The sequence below is a fragment of the Octodon degus genome, unplaced genomic scaffold (genome assembly GCF_000260255.1).
Source record: "Octodon degus isolate 3935 unplaced genomic scaffold, OctDeg1.0 scaffold00153, whole genome shotgun sequence".
NCBI classification, from domain to species: Eukaryota; Metazoa; Chordata; class Mammalia; order Rodentia; family Octodontidae; genus Octodon; species Octodon degus.
Genome location: NW_004524729.1, coordinates 5,928,040 through 5,956,027, shown reverse-complemented (window position 1 = coordinate 5,956,027; position 27,988 = coordinate 5,928,040). Strand labels below are relative to the sequence as shown.

At 60.5% G+C, this 27,988-nt stretch overlaps 1 protein-coding gene across 3 annotated transcripts; it reads left to right on the top strand.

Annotated features, from left to right (window-relative positions):
• The first annotated feature begins 475 nt into the window (after positions 1-475).
• On the top strand, positions 476-25,329 carry Plxnb2 (plexin B2). 3 transcript variants are annotated; one of them, XM_023702586.1, is made up of 38 exons: positions 476-565; positions 9,075-9,126; positions 10,099-10,264; positions 12,845-13,940; positions 14,161-14,343; positions 14,428-14,556; positions 14,755-14,855; positions 14,965-15,091; positions 15,323-15,476; positions 16,077-16,191; positions 16,271-16,379; positions 16,466-16,567; positions 16,929-17,021; positions 17,388-17,469; positions 17,571-17,731; positions 17,815-17,963; positions 18,079-18,187; positions 18,372-18,508; positions 18,614-18,784; positions 19,047-19,176; positions 19,283-19,510; positions 19,602-19,778; positions 19,856-19,995; positions 20,147-20,247; positions 20,411-20,640; positions 20,751-20,932; positions 21,324-21,390; positions 21,532-21,678; positions 22,228-22,384; positions 22,509-22,609; positions 22,682-22,766; positions 22,945-23,099; positions 23,183-23,343; positions 23,420-23,567; positions 23,921-23,985; positions 24,134-24,209; positions 24,422-24,496; positions 24,569-24,761. In XM_023702586.1, exons 4-38 carry the CDS (start codon positions 12,858-12,860, stop codon positions 24,671-24,673), a joined length of 5,535 nt encoding a protein of 1,844 aa, XP_023558354.1. In that variant the 5' UTR covers positions 476-565; positions 9,075-9,126; positions 10,099-10,264; positions 12,845-12,857; the 3' UTR covers positions 24,674-24,761. The 3 variants fall into 3 exon arrangements, with proteins under 3 accessions (XP_023558354.1, XP_023558353.1, XP_004642476.1); XM_023702585.1 differs by lacking the exon at positions 10,099-10,264 and having other exon boundaries at positions 480-565; positions 9,077-9,126; positions 24,569-25,329; XM_004642419.2 differs by lacking the exons at positions 476-565; positions 9,075-9,126; positions 10,099-10,264 and adding an exon at positions 11,604-11,638.
• Positions 25,330-27,988: the final 2,659 nt, after the last annotated feature.

The window sequence follows — 27,988 nt, the reverse complement described above, 5'->3', positions numbered from 1 at the left end:
CTGGGCCCAGACGTGGGGGACTGGGAGGCCAGAAGTGGGGCCTTTGGCAAGGTCCTGTCTCACTGAATTCTACTGAGAGTCTCAAGGTTACACACTAACCGAGGGCACTCCCCCTTCCCCGGGAGCTCCTGGAAGAGCGGCAAGGGCTGACACCCCTGGAAGAGACCCTAGTGGGGGGGAGTTCCACTTTGGGTAGTGCCCAGACTTGCAGGGCTGGAGACAGCAGTGGGGCCCGGAGGGTGCTGTCGGGTACAAACTCCAGGCATCTTGGAGCAAGCCGGTGGCCTCGGGGAGCCTAGATGAGCGGGGCGCGGGCGAAAACGGGGTGCGGTGCACAGCCCGCGCCCTCCCCCCCCCCGCCCTCCTTCCCCCTCCCCCACAGTCCTGTTCCCCCCTCCCCCGCGCTCCCGCCTTCCTCCTCCTGGCGGGGGCGGGGCCGACGGCTCCCGCGCGCTCCGGCCCCTCCTCGGCCACACAAAGGCCCGTCTCCATGGCAGCCGCGCGGGCCGAAGCGCAGCGCCGATCGCGGCCCGGGCGCCATCGAGCCTCGGCGGCTGACGTGCAGGTACCGCGGGGGTCGGGGCTGGGGCGGGGGCTAAGGGCGGCGCAGGGTCCGAGCTGCCCCCGTCCCTGCATCCGCGCGCGCCCGGCGCAGGGCGAGGCCTAGGGGGCTGGGGGTCGGAGACCCTGGGGGCCCGGACCCCAGCGGCCCTGCCGGCTCGCGAGCTCCGGGCCAGCCTCCAGCGGGGGCGTCGTCTCTGGGCCAGCGCGCAGCCGCCCGAGCCGGGTGTTTCCAGGGGCCTCGCCGGGCCGCGCAGTCCTAGTACCGGGTGTGGAGAGCCGGGGCGCAGAGGACCTGCACCTCGCCCCTGGACGGCCCAGCTCCCGCTGCTGTATGTGCGGCTGTGGCTGTGTGTGCGGACGCCTGGGACCCTGCCAGTCTTGAACTTCGCGATCGCGTTGCCCACCTGCTGGTCCTTCCCTCCCCGCGGCTTTGCTGAGCCCTCACAATGAGGCCCCTCAGCCACCTCTGGTCAAGCTTTGGGCTGATTCGCGAAGTCCTGTCTCTCCCTTTGGGGGTCTCTGAGCTCAGACCCCTGGCGCTGTCTGCCACGTCACTGAATTCTTTGCAGCCTCTAGGAAAGGGAAGCACGGTGTCTGTCTGGTCACCATGGTGGTGTGGAGGTCAAGGCTGGGGGTAAATCCAGGCCCCAAAGCCTGGAAACTTCTGGGCCGTAGGCTCCCTGGGCCTGCGCTTGATCTTTAACTTAAGCTTCAGTCCTGAGGTCTTTAGGGCCCGGCTGCCTCGCACCCCCGGCCTGCCTCGCACACACACCGTGGGGCATCAGGGATGCACTCCTGTGGGGTGCTCAGCCGGCCCTGTGCCCAGACGCTGCCCTGTCCTGGTCTGAGCAGGGAACCTGGGAAGGCAGGGTTTGCATGGGGTGTTTGCTGTGGTGTGGCAGCTACTAGCAGGCTGCGCAGAAATCTAGAGGGGAGAGCAAACAGGTCCAGGACCCCTTCCCTTGCCAAGCCGTCATGGGGGCAGCGGAGACCTAGCCAGGGGCGATCTGGCCAGGGGTTCCTTCACCAGGAACAGAGGGAAGTCACTGAGAAAAACAAGGGTTTGGAATGCGAGCCCCCCCTCCCCCCCGCCGGCCGCCTGCCAAGAAGGAATTATTTTGGATTATCCAGCCGTGTCCAGCCACCCGAAAGGGGAGGAGAGGGGCGCCTGCGGCCGTGGGAGAGGGATCCACTTCCGGGCCGTGGGTTGAGAGCCCCAGGAGGGAGGGACAGACAAGTCTGGGCAGCTCCACACCTCCCGTGCTGCTCAGACCGGTTGGCAGCAGAGGGGGCGGGAGATGTGTCACCTTTGGGTTGGGGAGGGCCCCAAGGCAGCCTGGTATGGCCTTGGTGTCTCTGAAAGAAGCCAAGGAGGCACCATGTGCTGTGAACCAAGACTGAGGTCCCCTCATGTCCACCCTTGGCTCTAGGGCCCAGGCTCAGGGACGCACCAGGGACAGTCTCTAGCCCCAGGCAAAGGGGTGGGTCAGCTCATTGGGGTTATTCTTGGGTCTCTGGGAGCTGAACCTCTGCTCCCTGACGACTCTGACCAGCCGTGCACAGGACTTGCCCAAGCATACCTTACCCTGTGTAGAGACTGGGGCCAGAGGAGGCCCCAGGGAGGTGCCATCTGAATGCTGCCTGGGTCCGTGGCTGCTCAGCTGCCAGCATGGAAACAGTGCTGGGGAGGTAGAGCCTCAGCTGAGGCCAAATGCAGCGAGCCCAGGGGCTTGGCCCTGGCCCAGGCCAGCAGAGTGGAAGAGATAGGATTGGAAGGCACTCGGGTGGGCTGGCAACCTGCGGAGGGGCCCATATGGCACCCCCTTAAGCCATTCTGGGAACATCACCATGTCCTGTTCCTTGCCTGGTACCCACATCCTGGGGGCTAGTGCCTTTGGTCCTTCTGCCACAGTGGGCAGGGGTGGGGAGCTCTGGTGAGGGGGCATCTGGCACCTTCCCTTCTGGGCGAGACCTTGGAGGGCTTCCCTCGGGCCAGTGGGTAGTGCTCACTTCTGTTGCTCCCCAGTCCCTTACTCCACATTAGGCCTCCTGCCTTGGCTGTGTGCAGTGTGGAAGCTATTCTTCTGGCCTTGGATCTGGGAGAAAGAGGTGGGTTGATCAGAACTCAAACCCCAGCCAGGATTTCTCTTCTGGGAAGTAGATTTGGGTTTGCAGGAGTAGGTGGTCTGATAGGGTGAGGACTGGCAGGAGGTGGGGGTAATGGCTATTTGTGTTAAGGGTGTGGCTGAAGGTGGGGCAGGGCTGGGTCTGACTAATTATGGGATGGGAAGGGAAAGTCTGTGCCCTTAATTGGGTGGGGGCCCTGGGGTTCTGGAGAGTGGGGGCTGGGGGCCCAGCAGACCTCTGAGAAGTTTTTCCAGATCAAGTGTGGATGGTTCTCCTGCTCTTTTCCCCTCCTAGGTTGCACCTCCCCTGGCACAGGCTGCCACTCCCCACCCTAGGGTGTGAGAACTCTGTCCTCCCTCCTCTACCTGTTTGCCCTGGGCTCCCCTCAGCCCTCTTGGCTTTACCTATTCTCAGCATTTGCAGGGCTGGGCTGGGCCCCTGTGCCCTCCCTCCTGGGATCATGGTTATTTTGCTGTGTGTGACATCGCCTGGACTCTGCCCCCAGAGAGTCCAGAAAGCCAGGAATGGTGGAGCAGGCTGCTTCAGGTCTGTCCGCCCTTCTGTGACGGTGTCCCTGTTCAGGGCCCACGCTGGAGCTGGGGAGGGGTCTTTTCCTGTCCTTTGTTACTCTCTGGTCAGACTTCTGTGGTCTAGACCCTCACACACACACAGCCCTGAGTCTGGCCCACCTCTATCTTCCCAGGAGGGTCTTGGCCTTCCCTGGGGTCCCTTGGGGACTGGGGCTTCCATGGGCTGGGTGCTCAGTCAGGACTGGACTCAGGGAGTGGGGAGTGCCGGGCTGGCCTTGGGGCCCACATCCTCTTTTCCTCAGCCCCCTGAGATCTCTCTGGACTTCTGAAAACAGCATTTCCCCATTCTGGTTCTAGCTGCCTCCTGGCACAGGGCCTAGAGCCCAGGAGGGGAGGCCTTGAAATATGGTTCTGTGCTGCCCCACCCTGCCCTTAGACCAGCAGACTTGCTGCCGCGCCTGGGACACTTCCCATTTAGATCTAGGTACAAGACATCACCTGGGCGGAGGTTGCCCTCAGCAAGAGAAAGGAAAAACCCTGATGCCTGCCTTTTGGGAGGTCACCTGTGTCAACACAGTCCCCAGGGGCTTCTCCCTGAGCTGGAAGGATTCTGGCTGCCTACAAGGTCTCTTCCCAGGCCGCCTTTTCTAGGCTTCAGCCCTGGGCCAGCCTGCCACCTGCATGGGACTGGACTGTGTGGGTCCTAGAGGCCACAACAGGGTGCGCTGCAGGCTGTGGGGGTGGCAGAGGCTGTTCTGTGATTGGCACATGCCTCCTTGGGCCACTTGAGTCCAGGCCAGTGCTGGGACCTAAGGCCAGCACAGCACAAGCATGGTTCTGCTGGCGGAGGTGGTCACATTTGGCATGATGGTGGAGCATGGAAACTTGACGGAGTATGGGGCTAGGAGAGGTTCAAGGACCAGTGGGCCACGGGGACTCTGTCATGCAATCCCTCCATGTTTGCATAGTTGGGAGGCTGCCATGGAGGCCAGTGAGGGTGAGGGACATGCTGAGTCCAGTGCTGTGCCCTCTGCCTAGGAAGTGGCAGCTGCCTGGGACAGAAGAGAAGAGAAAGCCTGCATGGGCCACTTTCTTCCCCAGCCTCACCCATCTGACCCTGGGGCCATCCTTTCCGGCCCAGCTAGTAGAGAAGCTATTTTGAGTTGAGTTGGGCAAGTTGGGGGGTGGAAGGAAGGCGTGGCTCCAGCCTGGCCTTTGACTTGGGGGGCTGAGCTGAGGACCTGGAGGGACAGAAAATGGTGTTAGGATGATGGAGAGAAAAGGGAGGAGACCCAGCCTGCTCCCTGGTGCAGCCCCTCCTCTGCCAGGCCCGGATACCCCATATCCCTGGCCAGGACCCTCTTGTCCAAGCTCCTTGATGAACTGAGCAGGACCTGGGTGGAGGAATAGCTGGGCTTCCTCGTGGGTACACCATGGAGAGACCAGGCACCTGCCTGCTCCCATATTCCCTCTCCACGCTGGCCATTTCCTCATGGGGAAACTCAGCCTCTCTGTCCTCTAGACCTGCCTAGCACTGTGTGCCCACTGGCTCTTGGCTCAGCCCGGACAAGAGACTTAGGGGCATCCCATTCCCCCATCAGCCTGCCTACCTACCTCTGCTTACCCCTTGCCCTTTGAGGTCAGTGGCCCTGCCTGCCTCTGCTTCCCTCTGAGCAACCTGAGCTGACTTGATTCGGACCCATCTGCAGCTATGTGTCCTGAAGACAGCCTCTTCGACAAGCGCCCGCTGGCAGCGCTCCCTGTCCTTTTTGCAGACATGTGTGCCTGCACATGTGTGGTCACGTGTGTGGTGGCTGGCACCCAAGCTTGGCAACGCGCCCTGAGTTAATTGTAGGGTTCCGCTGGGATGGTGGAGGCAGGGCCGGGGTGACCGCTGAGGCTCTGACAGGCTGACGAGGAGATTACAGACCTTACTGGCTCCTCACTGGCTGGGGCCGAGGCTCCTCCACCCCCGTGCCCACCCCAGCCAAGCCCCTCCTGCTCACCAAGTCCTGGAGGAGGCTTTGGGTGGGTTGAGTCTGGGCCAGCTGCAGCCTCTGTCCGACTCAGCTGCCCCTGCAGCAGCATCCAGTCAGTGCAGGGCCTCTGGGCAGAGCCCCTGCACTCTGGGGGATCAGTAGAGGGGGACAAACACCAGAGACTGCTCAGAGATGGGCAGGCGAGGGGCCCTCAGGCCCCACTGGGAGTCCTCTGTAGCCAGCAGTTGTCTGAACGCTTGGTCCTGCTTGTGTCTGACCCCAGTGTCCCTGTCAGCAGCAGCAGGACCCATTTGCACGCTTCCTCAACTGGAATGTTTGAGGGTGCTCCAGGGGTGGGCAGGTCATGAAGTGTGACACACTGCAGAGCTGCTTCTGGAGGTTTGCTGTGTGCATTGGGACAGCACTGGGTAGCTGAGGGGTGCAGCCACATCCAGGCGGAGCGGTGTGGCCTGGCAGCTTGGGAGCGGTGATCATGGGGAGAGTAGTGGTTCTGCAGGCCTGGTGGGCTCTGAGAGCCCCACCTTCTGTCCTCAGGCCTGGAGGACCTCTGGTCTGGGTGTATAGGATGGGGTCTGGCCCGGGGACAAGGGCCACACAATCAGTAAGGGCACCCACATAGACAGAGGCTGCCATTGACACAGAAGGAAGGGCAGGACAGGCACCCTTGAGCTGTGGGCATCTGAGGACCTGGGTTAGATGAAGAGACTCTGGATCCTGGTGGCCTCAAGTGTCAGAGGTGGTGTAGCGGTGGGGGTGGGGCAGTCAGAAGATTACAAGCTGGGGCTGGGGGACATCCAGGAGCAGGGGTGACTCATGTAAGACCCACAGCCCAGACTTTGAGAGAGGTTGACCTAGGGGTCCCCTGCAGAGCCAGGTCTGTTGGGGAAGGGGTAGCTGCACTTTCTACCTGGTGGGACCTCTCCAAGTCCTGTGGGAGCTGCTGATGCAAGCCCCAGCAGGGCTGGGTGCATCCCTTAGCCACACCCCTGCTCCTTGGTCAGGTTGCTCCGGAAGAGCTCGGTTCTCCTGGAAGTGGGTGGCACTCCAGCAGGGATCTGGGATCCTAGGTGGTGGGGCGGGGGCAGGGCAGTGCGTGGTTGGCTGGCGGCTGGACTGACCCTGGTGGGGCGGAGCTGCCCTGGCTCTAGGTAATGGCAGGTCCTGGGCTCACTCACGGTGCCTGGCACCAGGTGAGAGTCCCTGGGGAAGGCTCCCTTGTGTACCTGACCGGCCGCTGTTGTCATTGTTACCCAGGGTCAGACTCCCACTTGTCTGCTGTCTTGATGAGCTGGCACCCGGAGCTGGGGTCCATGTGTTCCCTCCAGGTGTGCACCTGTGGTACTTTGGGGTGCTGGGGGAGGGGGAGGGCTGTCTGCTGCCTGGTCTGTCTGGAAAGAGATGAGGCTGGGCCCTCGAGCAGTTCTGCTTTCCATCCTCCCTCAGGCTGTGTTCCCTGCCTTGTCTGTCCATGACCGGTGTCCCCTGCCCAGTGGCAGTGGTGACTAGGCTCTGTGCAGACGCTACAGCCCCTCCCTCGGGCTTGTTTTGAAAACAGGGGAGGCTCAGATTTGCCTGCGCCCTGGCTGTTTTGTTTCTCCTGATTTGTTTAACGCTCTCGCTAATTGCAGATTTGCATGTTCCCGTCTGGGGCTGGGGCCCCGCCTCCTGGCTGACAGCTGTAGGGGGGAAGGGCAGGCTGCTCCAGGGCCACTTGGACCTCTGCTGGTAAAACCTACTCTAGGGTGGTGGCACCCAGCCTGCCTGGCAGAGCGCCCCCTTGAGGCCCCAGGCAGGCCCTGTGTCCCCAGTCGCCTACCCTGAACAGGCCACGTGGTGCTACCCCCACCATCACTTAGGGAGAGGGCAGTAGCTATGCCGGCTGGGCCTGACCACAGCAGAAACTGTCCTGTTTTTCCTTCTGCTGTGCGTGGACCCCCACTGGGCCCTCCTTCTGTCCACAGTCTGCTGGTCTGGGTGGAGTAACCCTGACTGCTCTGCTAGGGTTTAATCTATGCAGTAAGAAATCACCCTATGTGTGTTTGCTTGAAGATGCAGGGAAAGACACCCCAGCTCTATCCTAGAGCCCTGTGAGAGGTGCCCTCTGGACCCACGCTGGGTCCATGTGCTGTAGGGACCCTTTTCGGGGAGCGCTCTTCTGGTTCCCCACACTGTTCAGGGAGTTCAGACCAGGGAGGAGACACTCGCTGTTAAGTTGGAAGTCTGGGAGCAGGTACAGACTGGACCAGACCATATGTTTTCAACTCCTCCAGCCCATCCCTCTGTCCAGACCTTGCCTACAGCAGGCTCGTGACAGTGGTCATAGAGATGAATGGTTCTGCAGGACTTGTCAGGAAGCCATCTGGGGCTCTGAAGAATGGGTAGGAGTTTCTAGCCCCCTTTACCAGGGGCTCTTACTACCTGCAAGCTACAGATGGACAAACGGAACCAGAGCAACTTTGTGAATAGGCAAGGCTATTGTATACAGGCTAGGAAATGGCGCAGTTGGGGTTTGAACCTGACAGTGGGGCTGCAGAGGCTGGCCCTAGCTGAGCAGTGCATTGTGGGACTGCAGCCACCTCATGCCAACCTCATGTGGGGGAGGGAGGGACCCTCTGAGGGCAGGAAGTGGAGCCTGGTTCTCTGGGCAGGAGGGCAGGACGAACTGGAAGGGCAGGAGAGGTCCTAGTTTTGTGAAGGGAGGAGGAACAAGCCCTGGCCTCTCCCCCACAAGCACCAGGGGCAGGCTTGGCAGGCGGCTGGCCATGCCTGCCTCAGGAGAGTGTGGGTGGTGGGCCCTGCCTGGTCACAGATGCATGTTAGCAGGGGTGTGGGCTCAGCGAGGGCTGTTTCCTCACAGCTGTGAAGGACTGGGGCCATGTGCACACACTGGGTCCTGAGCCACTGCCTCTGTTAGTGACAGCCTAGAGGCCAGGCGGGTCTCTTTTCTCACAGGGCTGCTTCTCCACAGAATTGATGCTGCCCTGTGGTTTGGCTACTGAATTTGAGAGGAACAGCCTGAGAGCTCCTTTTACAAAGGCTGTGTTGAGTGTCAGGGCCAAAGGACACCCTCTCCCTTGCTTGCAGCCCCTTGGCTGGGTTAACTCTTTTCTGCTCATGGAGGAGCTGAAGAGACTGCAAAAGTGCCTGCTGGTCTCCTTGGACTCACTGTGGGTGCAGCCTGGGTCCTGCCATGCTGGGGGAGTGTACACAGAGCTGACAGGGCTCCCCACACCGTAGCCTCCCCGACAGCTCTGTGGGTCACCCTGCAGTTTTCCAGGTCTTTTCTGGTGAGACACAGGATTGCCAGCACGCCTGGCCCGGGAGGCCCAGTGGACAGAAATGGAAGGTTCCCCAAGTAAGGATACAAGAAGAGTGAAAGGATCCAAGAGGCGTCCCAGTGCTACAGTGTATCACTCTGGGGCTTTGCAGTAGTTCATTTAGTCCTCACAAGTCCCTGGGAGTACATCCCCATTCCTATCAGCATTTCACAGGAGGGGAAATGAGACGCAAAAAAGTTAAGTGACTTGCCCAAGGTTACACTGTTCATAAACTGAATCGGGGTCGTGGGTATGCATGTGTTTCGGAAAGCAGTTGTTCCAATCCGAGTGATAACGTGGCCCTACCTTAAGAAAGCAAACCAAACAGTCAACTTATAACAAAAAGAAGCTGTCCCTGAGTAGCAGAGTGAGGAGAGTGCCAGGGATCCTTTCCGGAAAGGCCAAGTGAATGTGCCTGCTTTAGGGCAAGGCTCGAGGTCTGGAGGTGGGGCGGGGGAGGCAGTTGTGTCCGGGGAGCCAGGCTGCAGATGGGGGTCAGCAGCCCGCGGGTGTGATGCGGTTTCTTTCCCTCCTAGAGAACTTCGATGCCAGCCTGGAGCAGAGACTGATCGGGACCCTGAAGCCGTGGTGAGTGGCGTGGGGTGCTGCAAGCTGCTGTTGTGGTATGCTGGAGGCTCTGTCTGGGTCCTGTGGCCTGGACGGATGTGCAGATGAGGTGGGGTGCTGAACTCTTGTCCCCCATGTCTGAGGTAGGTCTTGCACAGATGGGCTGGGTGCTGGGCACTGGGTTCCGTGACACTGGAGCTGGGAATGCTGGGTGGGAGGCAGGAGGGCAGGGCACCATCGGCTGCTGTCTACACTGGCAGAAGTCTGGGTTTGTGTGCTTCTGGGAAATGAGCCTCCAGATTGGCCAGGAAGAGGGCTGCTGGGTCCCACGGAAATCCCCACCAGCCCATCATCTTGAGAGGGTCCCTGCTAAGGCCAAAACAGGAAGCCTACTACCGCCTTCATTCCAGGAACACCAGGCAGGAAGGTTAGCTGGCTGGGCCTGGCGCCTCTCCACCACCCTCCAGCCTGGCTGCTGGGCTCCTAGCCATCAGATGGGCGCCCTTTGCTCCCTGGCCCAGCCTGGAGGTCACCTGTGGCTTTGTTTGTCTCTGAAGCAAAGGAGGGCTGCCACCTGCAGAGGGGACCCTGTCCCTCCCATCACCCCTGAAGGCCTGGGCTTCAGGATAGGCCTTGTCAGGATAGAGGGCAGAGCCCACCTGTGACTGTCAGCTAGTGGATCTAGTTTTTTTTTCCTGACTTCCTTCTTCTTAGGCGGTGTTTGTTGAGCACCTCTGGTGTGCTGGCCCTGGGGCTCTCTGTCAAGTGCACATTAGTCAGAAGGGAGCAAGTCACCTTTGTCACCCTCCCCTGGCCCTGTAGGTCAGGTGTTGGTGGCGAGGGAGGTGGCCAGGGCCCTGGCTTAGGGCAGGAGCTTTTCTGCATGGGTTGCCAAAGACGTCCCGGCTAGCTCCAGGTTCAAGTCCCAGCCTCATGGCGTTAGGGACCCCATAGGAGGGTTGTGTGGAGGAGGCTCAGGGAGTGTGTGTACAGGAGCTGCGCCCCCAGCCATGCCGCCCCCGCTGGCTCCGCCCCCGCTGGCTCCTCCCCCGCTGGCCAGAACATTCCATTCATTCCTCGGCGCTTGGCGGCGGAGTGAGGCAGAGCAGTGAGGCAGAGCCGGAGCAAGCAGGGAGCCAAGCAGGAGCTGGGCGCTTGGGTGAGCAGTGGGGAGGGTCAGCCAGGGGCATGGGCTGAGGGACTGAGGGCACTGCTGGGGCAGGACATGCTGCCTGGAGTTACGCTGGCTCTGAGCAGAGTCTGGAGTGACAGGAAAACAGCTCCATCTGCCCCTTCTCCTGGGGCGCGGGCCCCAGGGCTGCTGGGTCTTACTGCCTCCGGGGAAGCCACTACCTTCTGGCCTGGTTGTCTATCTTGGTGTGGGGCTGGGGTCACTTGCCCACCCTCCCTGCCACCACCTCCAAGCAGGTAGAGGCCCCAGGTCCTGTTGCCTTGGATGCCGTCCTGCTGCCCTGCTGGTGGAAACCTGGGCTGGGCAGGTCCCAAGCCCAGGCCACCCAACTAGACAGCGGGAGCCCCCTTCTGAGGAGGCCAGCCAAGCCCAGAGCTCTGCTGTGCTGGCGGGCGGGCGGACTTTTGTCAGCTGCTTGCTATCACTCAGTTCCATTCCCAGGAGGGGGAGCAGGCGGCGGCTGGCGGCGGTCAGCACAAATGCAGGGTAGACCTGGAGAGGCGGCTGGGCCCTGCGCACAGGCGTGGAGGGCACTGCGCAGGAGTTGGAGCTGGAGAAAAAGCCAGCTCCACTTCTCCCCGAGCTCATGCCCAGGCAGCACCTGCCTTAGCCAGCAACAAAGCGGGCTTCTATTTCCTGGAGGAGGTGGGTAGAGCAAAGAGTGACCGAAGAGGGAGTGTGGTCACAGACAGGTTGGCACCCTAGACCCGCCCACCCCATTCAGGCAGCCTTTTTTATTTATTTGTGTGTGTGTGTGTGTGTGTGTGTGTGTGTGTGTGTGCGCGCGTGCGCGCCCAGCTCAGCCCACCAGGGGGCGGGGCATGTGGTGCTGGGGGATTGAACCGTGGTCCTGTGCTTTGCTGAACTTGTTCTAAGTAGGTGCTTTAGACCACTGAGCCATCTCACCAGCCCTCAGGCAGCCTTGATTAGCAAGTTTTTGTCTGTGCCTCAGACAAAACTGAGGTTTCTTCACCTGAGAAATGGACCTATAATAGTGATTCCTTCTCAGGATGGCTATGAGTTTAAAGCAGAAAGTCCGGACCCATCCCATTCGGGGCCCGTACCACCACCCACACAGTGGCAGCCGATGGCTAAGTGACAGTCAGCTGCCAGTAGGCACCTACAGCAGCAGCCACTGGCCCGAGGATGGGTATGAGACGTGAAAGTCATTCCTGATGTTTGATTCTGATTTTTTTTATTTAACACTGACCTACATCCTCACCCCTCTCCCCTTTTTCCTTTTTATGTTGAGACAGGGTCTCACTAAGTTACTGAGTTGCCCAGGCTGGGCTTGAATTTATGATCCTTCTGCCTCAGCCTCCCAGAGTGCTGGAATTCCAGGTGTGTTCCACCACATCTAGCTATTATGGTTTCTTTTTTTCTAAGACCTTTTAATGGGGGGCCGGGGAGATGGCTCAGCAGAATAAGCGCTTCCCTGGCAAGCGCAAGGGCCTGAGTTCAATCCCCGGTTCTGAAAAAAAAAGACCTTTTAATGGATAATAAAACAAGAACTGTTTTCCTAGGGAAGGACAGCATGGGAGGGGTGGTCTCAGGTGGCCCTGCAGGAAGCAGGAGCCCTCCAGAGGCTCAGGGGAGGGAACCACCATTGGGGCCTAGCCCCTCTCGGGCACTGTGGTCAGGGCAGGTTGGATGTGGGGGCCCCAGCCACAAAGGCACAGGCATATTTGGAAAGTCACAGTGCGTCCGGGAGCAGGGGCCACAAGCGTATGGAGAGACTGGGTGCCAGCAGGCCTGGCGCTAGCAGTAGACCAACCCTGCCCTTCGCTGCCAAGTTTGCCTAAGATGCCAGTGCCCTGAGCTCAAGGATTGCTCCTGGGGCTTCACCTGCTCCCCAGGGAGCTTTGGGCCCCACTCAGCAGCGCTGACTTTCTCCCCGTCTACCACACCCCCGACCATGCAGGTGAGGCCCTGGGTCTTGTCTTGCACAGTGAGCCCAGGGGCACAGATGGGAATTATTCTGGCCTGGTCCCTGCCCAACCCACTCCAGTCTCAGGGTCCCCCTCTGAGACTTGGTGGGTTTGGGGTTGGTTATCTGTGAAGCCCCCGAGGGTTATGTCTCTCCTGCCCTACCCAAAGCAGTGCTCTGGGGTGGGGGCATCCCTCAGGCTGTACCAACAGGTCACCAGCTATAGTCCGTCTGCCAGCCTGGCCTGTGTGGTGCTAGGCATGCCCCCTGAGCTGTAGTTTCTCTGGGTCCAGGAGCAGGATTGAATACTTCTGAGGGTTCTGGGAGGCATTCTCTGTCACCTAGGGACCAGTCTGCAGCTACCTCGAGGCTAGGGAAATCCTGACATGGCAGTAGCGGAGGCTTGATCCCCGCCGTGGGTTAGATCACAGCTTGTAGAGAAAGGCTGGAAAGTGGACTTCCTTTGAGATCTCCAGTGAGGCAAGTGGGTGTACGGCGAGAGGGGCTGAGCCCTGGTGTTCCTGTTCCTTGGGACCTGCTCTGGCTTAGGTAGCAGGGTCTGGGGGCACCCACGGTGAGTCCTCCGGGCTGGGCGCTGCTGATCCTCTGTCTCCCCACAGGGTACTAAGCGCCATGGTGCTGCGGCTCTGGGCCCTGACCTTCCTGGGCCTGGTGGGCCTGGGAGGAAGCCTTCGGCCCCGCAGGCAAGATGTGTTCAGCAGCGAGACGGAGCTGAATCACTTGGTGGTGGATGAGACTTCAGGGGTGGTGTATGTGGGGGCTGTGAATGCCCTGTACCAGCTGAGTGCTGACCTGCGCCTCCAGCAGCAGGCCATCACTGGCCCTGCACTGGACAACAAGAAGTGCACGCCCCCCATCGAGCCCAGCCAGTGCCATGAGGCAGTAAACACCGACAATGTCAACCAGCTGCTGCTGCTCGACCCGCCTGGGAAGCGCCTGGTGGAGTGCGGCAGCCTTTTCAAGGGTATCTGTGCCCTGAGGTCCCTCGGCAACATCTCTGTGCTCCTCTTCTATGAGGACGGCAGTGGCGAGAAGTCCTTTGTGGCCAGCAATGACGAGAGTGTGGCCACCGTGGGGCTGGTGAGCTCCACGCACCCGGAGGGAGAGCGAGTGCTATTTGTGGGCAAGGGCAATGGGCCACACGACAACGGCATCATCGTGAGCACCCGCCTGCTGGACCGGGCTGAGGGCAGGGAAGCCTTCGAGGCTTACTCTGACCATACCACCTTCAAGGCTGGCTACCTGTCCACCAACACACAGCAGTTCGTGGCAGCATTCGAGGATGGCCGTTATGTCTTCTTCCTCTTTAACCAGCAAGACAAACACCCAGCCCAGAACCGCACCTTGCTGGCACGCATGTGCAAGAATGACCCTTCCTACTATTCCTACGTAGAGATGGACCTGCAGTGCCTGGAGCCTGGAGACCACAGCGACCCTGAGGGCTCTCCCTTTGGTGCCTGCCTGGCAGCCTCCGTGGCCTCCCCAGGTGCTGGCAGGGTGCTCTACGCTGTGTTCAGCAGGGACAGCCGGAGTGGCAGGGGACCTGGGGCTGGTCTTTGCCTGTTCCCACTGGAGGAGGTCCATACCAAGATGGAGTCGACCCGTAGCGCCTGCTACACAGGCACCCGAGACACAGGCCGGGACATCTTCTACAAGCCCTTCCATGGCGACATCCAGTGTGGCGGACACTTGTCGGTATGTCTCTTGTGCATCTGTACCTAGGTGTGGTGTTTGCTGTTTGTGATGCTGTGGGCCCGAGGGGCGAATGCTGGGTACTGGCACATGCATCAGGGAGCTGTGGGCGGGTGCCAGCTCTGTGGCCTTTGGTCTCAGGGATGTGTGGGGCTTTGTGCCCAAAGGCAGGGACTGGAGAAGTAAGGGCATCAGTGCCCACTGCTAACATCCTGGTCTGTAGGGTGCCAGTAAAAACTTCCTCTGTGGCTCAGAGCACCTGCCCTACCCGCTGGGCAGCCGTGATGGCCTGAAAGCCACTGCCGTGCTGCGGCGTGGAGGCCTGAATCTGACAGCTGTGACAGTCACCGCTGAGCATGGTCATACGGTGGCTTTCCTGGGCACCTCTGATGGCCGGATCCTTAAGGTGAGGTCCCACGCTGAGGCAGGGAGGTTCCCGAAACTGCCTGTGTGCCAGGCCCCGCCCCACATAGCTGCCCTCACGCCACAGGTGTACCTCACCCCAGATGGCACGTCCACAGAGTACGGCTCCATTCCTGTGGAGCTCAACAGGAGAATCAAGCAGGATCTGGTGCTGTCTGCAAACCTGTCCAGCCTCTACGCCATGACCCAGGACAAGGTCAGCCTGGACCTGAGCAGGGGCCTGGTGGGCAGCCAGCCAGCACCACAGGCCCTGTCCCTTGGCTGCCCTGGTTTCTGCTGCTTCCCTCGGGTCCTGCCCTGCCTTGCTCTGGGGGGGGGGGGGCAGGGAAGGAGGGGTGCAGAAGCCCAGGTGACTCTGTCTCCAGGGTGCTCTCTCACGGCCCCAATACTCCAGGTGTTCCGGCTCCCAGTGCAGGAGTGTCTGAGCTACCCAACCTGCGCTCAGTGTCGGGACTCCCAGGATCCCTATTGTGGCTGGTGTGTCGTCGAGGGACGGTGAGCACCTTGGCCTTGTCCCCAGAGCACACTGTCCTGTCCTGGGGAGACCAGGTTCCCACCTGGGGCTTGAGGGCTGCCAGGGCTGAGGCTGCCCCCCTCCTTGCAGGTGCACCAGGAGGAGCGAGTGCCCACGGGCTGAGGAGGCTGCCCATTGGCTGTGGAGCCGGAACAAGTCCTGTGTGGAGGTCACAGACACACAGCCTCAGAACATGAGCCGGCGGACCCAGGGAGATGTGTGTGGCCCAGTTGGGTTAGGATAGGGTGCGGGGACATGACAAGGCCAAGGGGGCTCCCTAGCACTCCTGCTGGCTGGGGGGTGGAGTGGGGAGGTGGCCCACTGTCCTCCCAGCCTGCACCCAGGCCATTGTAGATGGGCAGGAAGAACCCACACTCGAGTGGAGGGAGGTCCCCCTCTGCAAGGCTAGTTGGAGGGTCCTGGTGCCAACCACACCCCACTCTCTCAGGTACGGCTGACTGTCAGCCCCCTCCCAGCCCTGACCAGTAATGACACACTGCTGTGCCTTTTTGGCGAGTCACCGTCGCACGTAGCCCGTATGGATGGCGATGCTGTCGTCTGCATGTCTCCAAGTAGTATCCCCAGCACACCGCCAGGCCAGGGTGAGGCCCCGGGCAGACGGCCCCTTGGTCACGTAGGGTACTTCTTCCACCCTGTAGGTGCCCACCTCTTGGGCACTACTCGTGGGCTGGTTCTGGGGTTCCTATGGCTCTAGGGGGTCCAACCCGAAGCCCACAGGTGGGCAGCATCTCAGGGTGGTGTGGGTGTCTCTGCTCAGTGCTACCCCAGGGTCCTTGAATGCTGTGCCTGACTCCTGTTTGGTAACCTGCTTTGTGCAGTGCCTGGGGGCTGGGCTCCTGGCCTCTGTCCCTTCCCTGCCCTCCCCTCCTGCCCGACATAGCTGGGCTGTCCCCAAGGACAGCCTGAATGCGGGTCAGGGCAGGTGCCATACCCTTGTCCCCCTAGTGACGTGGGCAGGGACCTGACAGGGCCTCCTGCCCAGACTCCGAGGAGCCACTGTTCTCCCTGTGGTGCAGGGGGAGGTGCAAAGGTAGCCAGGTGCCCAGGAGAAAGACAAGCCTGGCCCTGGGAGCTGACACTGAGCCGCCTGGGCTGCTCAGCCTCTGCAGGCCCTGCCATCCCTGCCCGACCTCCCCGGGTCTCCTTTCCTGCCCCCTGACACCACCCCACTGCATCTGCAGACCATGTGGCAGTGAGCATCCAGCTGCTCTTTGAACGTGATGATGTCTTCCTCACCTCCCACCAGTACCCATTCTATGACTGCCAGAAGGCCATGAGCTTGGTGGAGAACCTGCCGTGAGTCCCCGAGCCCCTGCCCTGCCCCAGGTGCCCCTCATGCCCCTCATGCCCCTCATGCCCCCCACCCCCTCCCCAGGTGCATCTCTTGTACCAGCAACCGCTGGACCTGCCAGTGGGACCTGCTATACCACGAGTGCCGGGAGGCCTCGCCCAACCCCGAGGGCAACATCATCCGTGCCCACATGGTGAGGCCCAGAGGGGTGCCCACCCCCCAGCCCTGCTGCTTAGCTACAGCCCAGCAGCACATGGCCCTCGTCCTTGCTCCCCCTAGGAGGACAACTGTCCCCAGTTCCTGAGCCCTACCCCACTGGTCATCCCCATGAACCACGAGACTGATGTGACCTTCAAGGGCAAGAACCTGGACACAGTGAAGGTGGGGTGTGGTGACAGTTATGGGGAATGGCTGGGGGGCTTGCTAGGGTCACTCCATGCCACCACCTGGTGCACCCCTGCTCTTTCTCACTTAGAGGCAGGGTGCATTGGGGGACAGGGCCTGGGCACACACACGAAGTAAGTGTTTGCAGGTGGGCCGGGAATAGGTGCAGGTGTGGCGCAGATGTTGCAGGGGCCCTGGGAACACCCACTCGGGGATTTGCTGAGGCTGCTGCAGACACAGCTGGGACTTGAGTGGCTCTGCGGACCCAGGTGGCGCTAGCTCCAGGAGCATGGGAGGCTGGGACAGTGAGTCTTTGGGGACCACCAGGCAGCTGAGCATCTGGCTGGGCTGTCCACAGGTCTCCTCCCTGCATGTGGGCAGCGACCTGCTCAAATTTGAAGTACCAGTGACCATGCAAGAACCAGGCACCTTCTCCTTTCGGACGCCAAAGGTACAGCTCCAGGCAGGCAGTCCAGGCCTGGACCCTAGCAGCAGGGGTTGGGGTGGTTGTGACTTCTAGAGTCCTCTGGGAGGGAGCTCTGTGGCAGAGCCTGGGACCTTGATGCATCTCTGTGTGTCTCCCTGTCACCAGAGGACCTCATGCCCGCCACTGCAGAGGCACATGCAGCTCCTTTGTGTCTGTGGCATCTCTGGCACTCACACTGTGGCCATCCACTGGCCCTTGCTGACCCTGGCGCAGTGTCGCTGGAGGGACCATGTGGAGGATGTGGGCATAGGGTGGTTACCCTGGTGACTAACTCCATAACCCTTGGGTAGGGGAAGGACCTGCAGTGTGTCCTTGTGTCTTGTCCTACAGCTGTCCCATGATACCAGTGAGACGTTGCCTCTACACCTGTACATCAAGTCTTACCGAAAGAATATTGACAGCAGGCTGCAAGGTGGGGTGGGGTGGGGTGGGCCGGACATTGGGATGAGACAGGTTGGGGAGCAGGGCCAAGGCAGCCTTGGGCGGCTGTTGACCACTGTGTCTTCTCCACAGTGACCCTCTACAACTGCTCCTTTGGCCGCAGCGACTGTTCCCTGTGCCTGGCGGCCGACCCTAACTACAGGTGTGTGTGGTGCCCTGGGCAGAGCAGGTGTGTGTACGAGACCCTGTGCAGCAACGCTACCTCCGAGTGCCCGCCGCCAGTCATCACCAGGGTAAGACCCCTGCCGCTTGGCCATGCCCGTCCCACATCCCCACCCAGCTGAGCCGCCAGGTCACTGGGAGCTACCAATTTCAGATCCAGCCGGAGACTGGCCCTCTAGGTGGGGGCATCCGCGTCACCATCCTTGGGTCCAATTTGGGCATCAGAGCGAGTGACGTCAAGACCATCACTGTGGCTGGTCAGAACTGCACTTTTGAACCAAAACAGTACTCTGTGTCCACCCGGTGAGGAGGCTGCCCCGGCCTGGGGCCTGGGTGGGGGGGAGAGGCCCAGGGGACAGAGGGATGCAGCGTGGCATGGGTGCCCTCACAGCAGACCTATGGGTGCTGTCCCCTCCAGCATCGTGTGTGTGATCGAGGCTGCACAGGAAGCCCTCACTGGGGGCATCGAGGTAGAAGTCAGTGGGAAGCTTGGCTATTCACCACCCAGCGTGCAGTTCACCTACCAGGTAAGTGCTTGCCCAGGCCTGGCTGCATTCCAGGCTAGAGGACCTATGTGAGGCTGGCCTTGCTCTGGACCCTGGGGGTGCACTCAGGCCTCTACCTGGCTACCTTCATACTCAGATGCAGCCCAAATGTGGGCTGAGCCTGAGGCTGCCCTCTGCTGACCCTAGCACACTGTCACTCTTTCAGCAGCCTGAGCCTCTCCTTGTGGAGCCAAAGCAGGGGCCCCAGGCAGGTGGCACCACGCTGACCATCAGTGGTACCCACCTGGACACTGGCTCCAAGGAGGACGTACGGGTGACCCTCAACGGTGTTCCTTGTCAAGTGTGGGTGTCGCCTAGCCTGCCTAGCCTGGCCCTGGGGGTGGAGGAACTCCCACCTTGAGCCTGAATCTGACTGCTGAGGTTGATGACCAGTACCTCCCTCCACAGGACTGAGTTCGGGGAGCAACTGCAGTGTGTAACAGGCCCCCAGCCGGCTCTGGGCGAGGTGGCTCTAGAGATCTCATACGGGGGCTCCCCAGTGCCCAGCTCTGGCATCTCCTTTGCCTACCGCGAGAACCCAGTGCTGCGGACCTTTGAGCCCCAGCGGAGCTTTGTCAGGTATGCCCCCTTGGACCCCACTGCATGCTCAGCGCCTCTCTGGCACCCTCTGCTGGCCCTGCTGAGAGCACGGTGGTGGACTGCTGAAGGAAACCTCCAGATCCAAATGCACCATCCCTTGAGCATGCCACCCACTCTGCTGCTTCCTTGCTCATGGGCAGTGATTAGAGCTGGCGGGCAGGGTGTATGCCCTGAGCTGGGTGGGCACTTACTTGGCCTGCCTTGAGTGTGACCCTAACCCAAGCCACCATGCCCTCCCCAGTGGTGGCCGGAGCATCAGCGTCACCGGCCAAGGCTTCAGTCTCATCCAGAAGTTCGCCATGGTGGTCATTGCTGAGCCCTTGCAGTCCTGGCGGCGGCGGAGGGAGGCTGGACCCCTGCAGGCCACCACGGTTGGTCCGGACAGGGCTGGGATATCATGGCCCCAAAGACAAACGAAGAGGGGTAAGGTCTGCAAGGTCTGCACTGTGCAGCTGATGGCCTTGATCTGTCTTGCAGCTCACAGGCACTGAGTACATGTTCCACAACGACAGCAAGGTTGTGTTCCTGTCCCCGGCTGTCCCGGAGGAGCCCGAGGCCTACAACCTCACGGCACTGATAAAGATGGATGGGCACCACGTCCTGCTCAGGACCGAGGCGAGCGCCTTCGAGTATGTGGCAGACCCCACCTTTGAGAACTTCACAGGTGGCGTGAAGAAGCAGGTCAACAAGCTCATCCACGCGCAGGTGCGGAAGGCTGTGGGTGGCCACGGCCGGGGCTGTGGGATTGGGAGGCCCTCTGACCCGATGGTCCGACCTCTGCCCCTGGCTTCCCCAGGGCACCAACCTGAACAAGGCCATGACGCTGCAGGAGGCAGAGGCCTTTGTGGGTGCTGAGCGCTGCATCATGAAGACGCTCACAGAGACTGACCTGTACTGTGAGCCCCCCGAGGTGCAGCCCCCACCCAAGCGGCGGCAGAAGCGGGACACGACACACAACCTGCCTGAGTTCATTGTGCGTGAGGTCCAGTGCAGAAGCATGGCCCGGGTCGGTCTTGCCGTGCTGCTCACGCTGAGCTCTGTCCTCCACAGGTGAAGTTTGGGTCACGAGAGTGGGTGCTGGGCCGTGTGGAGTACGACACTCGTGTCAGTGACGTGCCACTCAGCCTCATCCTGCCGCTGGTCATCGTGCCCATGGTGGTTGTCATCGCAGTGTCTGTCTACTGCTACTGGTGAGCCACACCCCTGAGAGCTGCAGCCTCCCCCCCACCTTCTGCCTTGGCCTCACTGCCCACGCCCTGCAGGCCTGCTCCAAGCACCTCCTGGGCCAGGGCACCCTCGTGCCCACCTTGGGGGACCCAAGAGCCTCTCCTCTCCCCGTAGGAGAAAGAGCCAGCAGGCTGAGCGTGAGTATGAGAAGATCAAGTCCCAGCTGGAGGGCCTGGAGGAGAGTGTGCGAGACCGCTGCAAGAAGGAGTTCACAGGTGTGTGCAGGGCCCTCCTGGGTGCCGTGCGGGTCTGGGCGCCTCACCCTGGCCTCATGCCTCTTTTATTTTTCTTGGTGGAACCAGGGATTGAACTCAGGCCCTTGCGCTTGCCAGGGAAGTGCTTATTCCACTGAGCCGTCTCCTGGCCCCCTTTCTCTAGACCTGATGATCGAGATGGAGGACCAGACGAATGATGTGCACGAAGCGGGCATCCCCACTCTGGACTACAAGACCTACACCGACCGCGTCTTCTTCCTGCCCTCCAAGGACGGCGATAAAGATGTCATGATCACCGGCAAGCTGGACATCCCCGAGTCACGGCGGCCTGTGGTAGAACAGGCGCTCTACCAGTTCTCTAATCTGCTCAACAGCAAGTCCTTCCTCATCAATGTGAGTGGGGTGGCAGGGTGGGTGGGGTTCACAGGGCCCTCAAAGGGACGGGGGTGTGTGCGTGCATGCGTGTAAGTGCTAGAGTGGGTTGTGACCTGGCATTTCCACAGTTTATCCACACCCTGGAGAACCAGCGGGAGTTCTCGGCCCGTGCCAAAGTCTACTTCGCGTCCCTACTGACGGTGGCGCTGCATGGAAAGCTGGAGTACTACACAGATATCATGCGCACGCTCTTCCTGGAGCTCATGGAGCAGTATGTGGTGGCCAAGAACCCCAAACTGATGCTGCGCAGGTGTGTGTGGCAGGAGGGGAATGTGGAGCCAGGCCCACTCCTCGCCAGCCCAAGGTCCCTGCTGGCCTTGTAGCACCCATGGGGCGTACTGAGGAGGGCTGGGAAGTAGCCCCCGTGGGGCATCCCGACAGGGACTGGTCAGTAGCCCCCATGGGGTGTCCCGATGGGGACCGGGGAATAGCCCCCATGGGGCATCCCGACAGGGACCAGTCAGTAGCCCCCATGGGGTGTCCCAATGGGGACCGGGACGTCTCGACAGGGACTGGGGAGTAGCCCCTGTGGGGTATCCTGACAAGGGCCGGGAAGGAGCCCCATGGGGCGTCCTGTTGAGGACCAAGGACTCGCATGTGCTTGGAAGGGCCGCGGGGCCTTAGGCTTTCTGTGCTTCCAGGTCTGAGACAGTGGTGGAAAGGATGCTGTCTAACTGGATGTCCATCTGCCTGTACCAGTACCTCAAGGTGGGCTCCCCTAGGGTGAGGGGAAAGGAGGGGCTGTCCCTGCATGTGCATGCCTCACCATTCATGCTGTCAGGAGCGCCTGGCCCCTCAGACAGCCCTGCCCATCCCACTCACACTGCCTGCCACCTTGCATTGCCCCAGGACAGCGCTGGTGAGCCGCTATACAAGCTCTTCAAGGCCATCAAACATCAAGTAGAAAAGGGGCCGGTGGATGCCGTGCAGAAGAAGGCCAAGTACACCCTCAACGACACAGGGCTGCTGGGAGATGATGTGGAATATGTGCCTCTGGTGAGTCCTGGGCTGGCAGCTGTGCCAAGGGCTGGGGCTCTCCTGATGTCCGATGGGGTAACCTGGAGTTTTCAGGACCAGCAGCATCATGACCAGAGGTGAGGGCCAGGCTTGGCAGCACCCTCCTGTAATTCCACCCCTTAGTACCTGAGGCCAGAAGTCTATGATGACTAGGGACGTGGCAGTGCAAGAGCACGCGCCAGCCACGCGAGGCCCTGGGCTCTGCGTTAGGGTGTATTCCCTGCACCACTGTGTCAGGCAGCTCTAGGCTGGGATTGTGTTGGTGGGTAAAGACTCCACTGCAGAGGTGACTATTGATGTCCTAACTGGAAGCCAGGTGCTCCCTGAGAGCCCTGACCTGCTGCGGGGCGTGTAAGACAGTGATGGTGCCTGTGAGCATGTTTCCCCAGAACTGCACCCCGTCCTGCTGAGCTTGGGGTAAACAAGGCTGGGCCATCCTCGGTGCCAGTCTGGGTGCCCGGGCCTGGGCAGTGGAGTGGGGAGAGCAGGGGTCCCTCCCAGCAGCCCTTCCCCTGTGTTCTCTGGCAGACAGTGAGCGTGATCGTGCAGGATGAAGGACTCGATGCCATCCCCGTCAAGGTCCTCAACTGCGACACCATCTCTCAGGTCAAGGAGAAGATCATTGACCAGGTGTACCGCACGCAGCCCTGCTCCTGTTGGCCCAAGCCCGACAGCGTGGTCCTTGGTATATGAGCTTAGGGCTGCCTGGACGGGGCCACATGTGGGGAGAGGCAGAGATGGGCATTGAAGGGGAGCCCAGTGCCTAGCCTCTGTCCCGAGGTCCCACGAACTGGTTGTGCCTTCCACAGAGTGGCGTCCTGGGTCCACCGCTCAGATCCTGTCTGACCTGGACCTGACCTCTCAGCGGGATGGCCGGTGGAAGCGTATCAACACCCTGATGCATTACAATGTAAGTGTGCACTGGCAGTGGGGCCAGGACCCATGCCGGAGGGCAGGCCTGGCCTCATGTCCGTGTCCCCAGGTCCGGGATGGAGCCACCCTCATCCTGTCCAAGGCGGGCGTCTCCCAGCAGCCGGAGGACAGCCAGCAGGACCTACCTGGGGAGCGTGAGTCCCTGCCTTCTGCCTATCGTCCCTTCCAGCCTCCAAATTGACAGGATCCTTGTCCACTCTCGGCTGCCACCTTCTGGGGAGCTGGGCCAGCGTGGGATTCCTGGGCCGGGTTCCAGTCTTCCCTTGCCTTGGGCATTGTCCCTGGCAGGGCCTTCAGGTCTCCCTCCCACAGGCCACGCCCTGCTAGAGGAGGAGAACCGAGTGTGGCATTTGGTGCGGCCAACCGATGAGGTAGAAGAGGGCAAGTCCAAGCGGGGTAGTGTGAAAGAGAAGGAGCGAACCAAGGCCATCACCGAGATCTACCTGACAAGGCTGCTGTCGGTCAAGGTGGGTATGCAGGCCATGGGTGGGGGAGGCATGAATGGCCCAGGAGTCGTGGCCCAGGGGTCATGTGGATCTTTTTCCCTCAGGGCACGCTGCAGCAGTTCGTAGACAACTTCTTCCAGAGCGTGCTGGCGCCTGGACACGCGGTGCCTCCCGCCGTCAAGTATTTCTTTGACTTTCTGGATGAGCAGGCTGAGCGGCATGACATCCGGGATGAAGACACCATCCATATCTGGAAGACTAACAGGTAAAGCCTGAGGCCAGTGCCCACGCCCACCCGTCCTGGCCTGCACGGCCCCTCACTCCCTGCCTTGCACCCGCAGCCTGCCGCTCCGTTTCTGGGTGAACATCCTCAAGAACCCGCACTTCATCTTCGACGTGCATGTGCACGAGGTAGTCGACGCCTCTCTGTCCGTCATTGCGCAGACCTTCATGGACGCCTGCACACGCACGGAGCACAAGCTAAGCCGTGTGCGTGGGCCCGGGCTGTAGTAGAGCCAGGGTGGGCTGAGGGTTGGGGCAGGACAGGAGGGGAGGGGACCTTCACAGGATAGTGTGGGGCGTCGAGGCTAAGACAGGGTGTTGCAGAGTGAGCTGCATGCACCTTTCAGCACCTGCCCAGTGGACTTGCAAGGCTCAAAGGGAGGTGGGGGTGGCCCCAGACTTCTGCCCAGGGGCCTCCCAGGAACCCCCTCCTTACGTGGGCCGAGGAATGGAGTTCTCCCCAGTAGGAAGTAGTTTTCTCGACAAGAGCTGCGGGGCTCAGGGTGGGCCACACCGCCCCCCTCCCTGGGGCCCTGCATGACAGGCTGTGTCCCCCACAGGACTCACCCAGCAACAAGCTGCTGTATGCCAAGGAGATCTCTACTTATAAGAAGATGGTGGAGGAGTGAGTGCCACTACCCTCTGCCACATACAGCTGGCCACGCTGAACCCGGCAGTCCAGAGGAGGAGGAGGCTTGGGGGTGGCTTGGGATGCCAGGGGGACTCCCAGGCCCGGCTGGGGCTTCCCTCAGCCCCTTTCTCCCTCCCTGCAGTTACTACAAGGGGATCCGCCAGATGGTGCAGGTCAGCGACCAGGACATGAACACACACCTGGCCGAGATCTCGAGGGTGAGCAGAGCCCGGCTGGGCAGGTGCCGAAAGGTGCCTGGGCAAGTGGGGCTGGGGGCGCAAGGCCAGGCGAGGGAGCTGAGCTCTGTGTGAAGCGAGCTGGCAGGGTGAGCAGCTCAGAGGTGAGGCCCTGGCTGTGCCACCCTCCTGCAGCCATGGTGTCGCTGCTGCTGCTGCTGCTTTTCCATCCTGGTGACACTGTTGTCCCCTAGGCACACACGGACTCCTTGAACACCCTGGTGGCCCTGCACCAGCTCTACCAGTACACACAGAAGTACTATGATGAGGTGCGTCTGGGACCCAGCAGGTACACGGGCAGCCTCTTTCTGTGCCTCAGGTCTCACCAGTGTCCCTTGCAGATCATCAACGCCTTGGAGGAGGACCCTGCCGCCCAGAAGATGCAGCTGGCCTTCCGCCTGCAGCAGGTTGCGGCAGCACTGGAGAACAAGGTCACTGACCTCTGACCGTCCGAGCTTCCAGGCGCAGGTGTATGGCTTGTGTCTGTCATGAGGCGACCCCCAGGATGTCCCCCTGGTGTGGCAGAGGCGCCCAGGCATGGAGCACAGCAGGCCCACTCCTGCTGTAGATGGTAGCATCTTCCTCCTGAGCAGTACAGCCCGGTTTCCAGCACCAGCTCTCCTGTGGCACTAGCATCGCTGTGCTCGTCTCCTGAGGATTCCCAAATGTGCCTTACAAGGCCATACTGGGCCACTGCGTGCCGTGGGGCCGTGGCCTCCCCTGCCAGAGCACCAGCACCCTCTGCGAATGCCCTGGGCGTGGCTCCCAAGGTGGGTCGAGTGCCTGCAGCCCCCAGGGCAGGTTCCTGGACTGAGCATCTGCCTGTCTGCCAGATAGGAGGAGGAGAAAAAGCGGTACGATGCCTTCTGACCTCACCTGGCCTCCCCGCGGGTCGCAAAGCTGCCAGGCTCCACCTCTAAGGTCAAACTGGACGTCAGACGTCGGGGCCACATGGCCAGCAGGACCCAGCAGATGGGGAGTCATGGTCCCAGCCTGTCAGACAGGCTGTCTGGAGGCTCCCCTAAGCCAACTCCACCAGGACCACCTCATCCTTTTTGTAAATTTTGTTAATTATAAATCCATTACACATCTGTCTTTTTCACTCTGTTGTTGGCTGAATTTGTACTGAAGCTGCCTATGTGACCTCCTCACCTCTCTAGTCCCTGCTTCTCTGTGCCTCTCAGCCTTCCTACTTGGGCACCACTGGCAGGAAGGTGGTTCCTCCGTGGGAGAGAGCCAAGCTGCCTGGCTGGCATGGGAACTGGGCCAGCTCTGGTGCCCTGAGGTGGCCCAGATGGCTGCCCACCTCGCCTTGGGATGGGCTGATGGGACTGGGTGGGGCCGGTAGGGTGTGACCTGTCTTTCCGCTACTCTCAGATTCTGTTCCTGATGGGAGTGAGAGGCATTGCCTCAAAGCACTTGGTTAGGAGGCTCCTAATGTTTGCAGAGCCTGCCCACCACCAGGGCAGCTCTGAAAGGTCACTGGAGGTCAGTTTCCTCTCAGGAGCAAGCAGGCCCCATGTTCTGTGGCCTCAGCTCCAATGGTACCTTGGCTGGTGAGGCTTCTGGCCTCACTCACCCCACAAGTGGGCTGATGCCCAGCGGAGCACAGGACACGGTCTGCCCTCAGTGTCCCTACTGCTCCAAGAACCTCCCCCTGAGCAGCAGGTGGCCCAGGCCCTCCTACACATCCTTGTGGCTGGATGAGAACTGCTGCATCCTCAGATCCTCACCTGTGTCCCCTCTGGGGATGTGTCATTGCGGCTGGGAGTCTCAGCAGAACAGCTACTGTGGACCGTGCACCCATGTGCATCAGGGTGGCCTCAGGGAAACCACATGGACCAGGACTGTTGTCTTCCCTAGGGAAGGGTACGAAGCTGCTGACGGGCTCCTGAGCCCCACTTGTGACGACCTAATGCTGCGGCCTGCTCTCCTTGGTACCTCAAAATTGGGACAAGGCGTCGCCAAGCCAGCAGGAGTGAGGGGGGCATGGTTAAGTTGTGCTAAGCTGGGGCCTCCAGACCCTACAGGACTCCCCACTGGACCCCTGTGTATTCCCACAGACATTAGAGAGACCCCACACATGCTGGGGCCCTCTCCTCCACACCCCTTGGAGGACAGGGAGAGTATGGAGAGACCAGGCCAGACAAAAAGGGCAGAAGGCTAGCAGACCAGGGTGACGTGTTCCTCTAATGTCCCTCTTCTCATTTTCCTCCCAGTGGAGGAGGAGAGCAGTGATGACAAGGAGCTGTCAGTAGCCTTAATATCCTTTCTAGAAACATCCCTGAACCTAACCTGTGTGTGGTAGTGCACACTGATCCCAGCACTTGGGAGGCTGAGGCAGAAAGGCCACCCCAAGTCTGAGTCCAGCCTGGCTACATCAGCTGGCCTAAACTATGTAGTGAGACATTGTCTGAAAAAAGTAAGGGGCCAGGGAGATGGCTCTGGAATAAGCGCTTTCCTGGCAAGTGCAAGGGCCTGAATGTAATCCCTGGTTCTGCAAAAAAAAAAGAAAAAAAAAACTAAATAAAAATAAAAACACCTCCTAAATCAGTTTGACGCCCCAGATTGGTCTTCCAGGAAGTCCATGCTGACCACAAGCACAGGCACAGCCAGGAGGGGCTGAGAGGGGCCATGGACTGTGCAGGTGCTGCGGACATGGAGAGGGATGGGGGTGACAGGAGCGCAGAGACGGGCCCCTTGGTGGGAGGTTTTGCACCACAGCTGCCTGCCCTCTGCCTTGCTGGCTGCACCCCACCTCAGGCCACACTTTGCAAGCTCAGCCCTGTTCCCTAGCTGTGCCACTGGGCCACCTTCCTGTTAGGGTTAGAGTTGAGGACCTCCAACACTCGCCACACCCTGACCTTCATGGTCGCTCTGTGAGTCCTGCAGTGTTAGCCCTTACCATCCTCAGAAGATGCAGGTGTGCCTCAGCCAGGCTGCTGAACTGGGCTGGACCCGTGCATCTTGCAGAGGCTGCCGCAGTGCTCAGCCCTGACCACCAGAACTTGACAGGCACAGAGGGGGCTCCCTTCAGGGGGCAAGCATTTCCCCACCACTGGGGAGACCCAGGGTGCAGCCTGGAAGGCCCTGCTGAACCCCTGGGAGCCTACATGCCATGGGTTTGCCCCCTTCTCAAAAGCTGCTCCCTCCCCTGAGGCCTGAAGAGCTTCCCACCAATGAGCCACTCCTGGCCCTTCAGTGTCCTCCATCAACTCCAAATGAAATGCATGCCCCCCAGGGAGAGTACTCAGGCAGAAACCCCCAGGAAGGCGGGAGCTGGGCAGCAGGCATCGGGCCATGCTCAGGCTCTGCCTAGTTCCCCGGACCAACTGGATTCTTGAGGGACCTGAGGCCTGGGGTGGCTTGGTCAAGGTCATAGGAAAGGGACTAGAGGGACAGGACCTGGAATGGCTTTTTTTGCCTTGAGGTCCAGACTCTTGGTGAATGGGCATAGGCCCAGGACTGACCTGACTTGTTTTAATTTGGTTACTGATTTTTAAGTTTTCTTTTCTTTTTTTTTTTTTTAATTTTATTTTATTTATTTATTTATGTGTGTGTGTGTGTGTGTGTGTGGCCAGCTCAGCCCACCAGGGGGCGGGGCTGGCTGGCATGTGGTGCTGGGGGATTGAACCGCGGTCCCTGTGCTTTGCTAAGCTTGTTCTAAGTAGGTGCTTTAGACCACTGAGCCATCTCACCAGCCCTTTAAGTTTTATTATTACTTTTTTATTTACTATTTTTTAATTTGGTTGTTATAGGGT